Here is a 2,109-nt window from a genome sequence, read left to right as displayed (position 1 = left end):
GGTCAGCAGAGCAGCCTCTCTCTCAAAGAGCTTTATGCTTCATGTGACTTGGGTACCCAGAGACAAATCATGGCTCTGAGAGGACACTTGGGATGACTTGGTTGTGTCACATCACACCCTTTGAGTAGTCTCCGCCTCTGACTGGGCACCAGAACATGCCATGCACATGGCAGCAGTCCTGTACATGCATGGATTTTCCTCTCCATTTTTCTGGACCTGCCAATGTGACCAGTACAAAGCCAATAAATGGAGGCAATAGCACAATACCAGTTTTGCAGAGGATTTGGTAGAGCTGACGCAGGACCCCTATGGTGCTTTCACGTCTCCCGAATGGCTTTGGGAATGTATTGTTTTTATTGCTGGAGAGGGACCAGAGGAAGCTCCCTGGGAAATGTTCTATACGAGCCATCCTGGATGATAATCATAGAGCCATAGAATGGTTTGTGTTTGAAAGTACCTTAAGATCATCTAGTTCGAACAGCTGCCATGGACAGGGACACCTCCCACTAGCCTATGTTGCTCGAAGCCCCTGTGCGCACCCTGGCCTCAAACACTGCAGGGATGGGCCAGCCACAGCTTTTCTGGGCACCCTGTGCCAGCGCCTCAGCACCCTCACAGGGAAGAACTTTTTCTTTATATTTAACATGAATTGGCCCTATTTAAGTTTTAATCCATTAACCCTTGTCCTATTGCTACAGCCCTTGATGAAGAGTCCCTCTCCAGCACCCTTATAGGCCCCATTCAGATATTGGAAGGCTGCTGTGAGGTCTCCACATAATAGAGCACCATCAGTAGAAAAATACTCTCAGAGAACTACCGTGGGACTTCCAAGCAGCACAGACCAACACACCCACAAGCCTGGGGCAAGTGGGAAAGAAGAAAGGCTCAAGAAAAATCAAGGGTCAACACTGAGAGGCAACACAGTTTTTATTGCAGTTTAAGGGGCGGAAGGAGTTGGGAGAAGAGCAGGGCCCCAACCAAGGGCCGGCCATGTCTCCTGACAGCGGGCAGAGATACAAAGAGGATCAGTCCTGCCAGAGGAGCAGGTACCCAGTGAGGGTCTGTGTCATCAGGGGGAAACCAGTCTTGAAAGAATGCTCAAGCAGGGCAGGATGAAGGCAGCGTTGGTCTCCAATAGACAAGAGGCGTCCAAGCTCTGGATCCCAGCAGTGCTGAAGGGATGTTCTTCCTTTGGGCATCATCATGTTGGGATGTACCAGGGGTTTTCCAGGAGCTCTCTGTCACCTGTGGCTGGCACCAGATGGGGCTTAGCATCTCCCACAGCTGGCACCGAAGGACCTAAGGCCTCGGCCCCAGCCGCCATATCCACAGCCCCCAAAGCCTCCGTAGCCACCAAAGCCTCCATAGCCTCCACAGCTACCATAGCCTCCATAGCCCCCATAGCCCCCATAGCCTCCATAGCCCCCATAGCCACCATAGCCTCCATAGCCACCATAGCCTCCATAAGCACCATAGCCTCCATAACTGCCGCCATAGCCACCAGCAATGGCAGGGACTCCCGCTGAGCCCACCACGCTGTGTTGCGGGAAGGAGCTGAGGATGGGCCCGGGGAAGGTGACCACTGTAGCTGGGGGCTGAATCACCACCGAGGAGCTCTGACACTGACGCACGCAGGGCTCGTTGGTGGTGTCAGCCAGGGGGCATGGGGCAGCCACCCCACAGGAGGGTGCACACAGGCTGGAGCAAGACATTCTTCTCTTCGAGAGGTCAAGCTGCAAGACAAGGCAGAGTTATGGTGCAGTACAAGGCTCGATGCCAAATCCCTCCTCACTCTCTTGCACTTGGATCCTCTGCTCGAGGACATTTCTTGGATCATCTGAGGCACTCAGAGCAGAAAGCCATTCCACAGTTGACATGTAAACCCCTTGCTCTCCTCCATGCTCCCTGGACCTGACTTGCCCATAGGAGACAGGAAAACTTTCCTTGTCTAAAGCATATAGGAAACTGCCAAGCTCGCAAGACACTACAGTGCATTGGTATACATGTAGCATCACACCTACAAGTTCAAATATTCATCATTTCCCTGTCTCTGAAAGGACACCATCACATCCTAACTTTTCACTATGAAAGGGTGATAGAAAAGGCATC

The 2,109-nt window shown here is 52.3% G+C and overlaps 1 protein-coding gene across 1 annotated transcript; it reads right to left on the bottom strand.

Annotated features, from left to right (window-relative positions):
• Nucleotides 1–1,268: 1,268 nt before the first annotated feature.
• Nucleotides 1,269–1,712, bottom strand: LOC104411177 (claw keratin-like). The gene has a single exon (XM_010021580.1). It carries the CDS (start codon nucleotides 1,710–1,712, stop codon nucleotides 1,269–1,271), a length of 444 nt encoding a protein of 147 aa, XP_010019882.1.
• Nucleotides 1,713–2,109: the final 397 nt, after the last annotated feature.

This window comes from Nestor notabilis, unplaced genomic scaffold (genome assembly GCF_000696875.1).
Source record: "Nestor notabilis isolate BGI_N333 unplaced genomic scaffold, ASM69687v1 scaffold12040, whole genome shotgun sequence".
Lineage (NCBI taxonomy): Eukaryota > Metazoa > Chordata > Aves > Psittaciformes > Psittacidae > Nestor > Nestor notabilis.
Note: the sequence above shows the minus strand (reverse complement) of the source record. Positions and strands in the feature narration are given on the sequence as shown.

What these genes read in the sequence shown, in the direction of transcription:
- LOC104411177 (XM_010021580.1), bottom strand. Translation starts at nt 1,712, where the DNA reads ATGTCTTGCTCCAGCCTGTGTGCACCCTCCTGTGGGGTGGCTGCCCCA.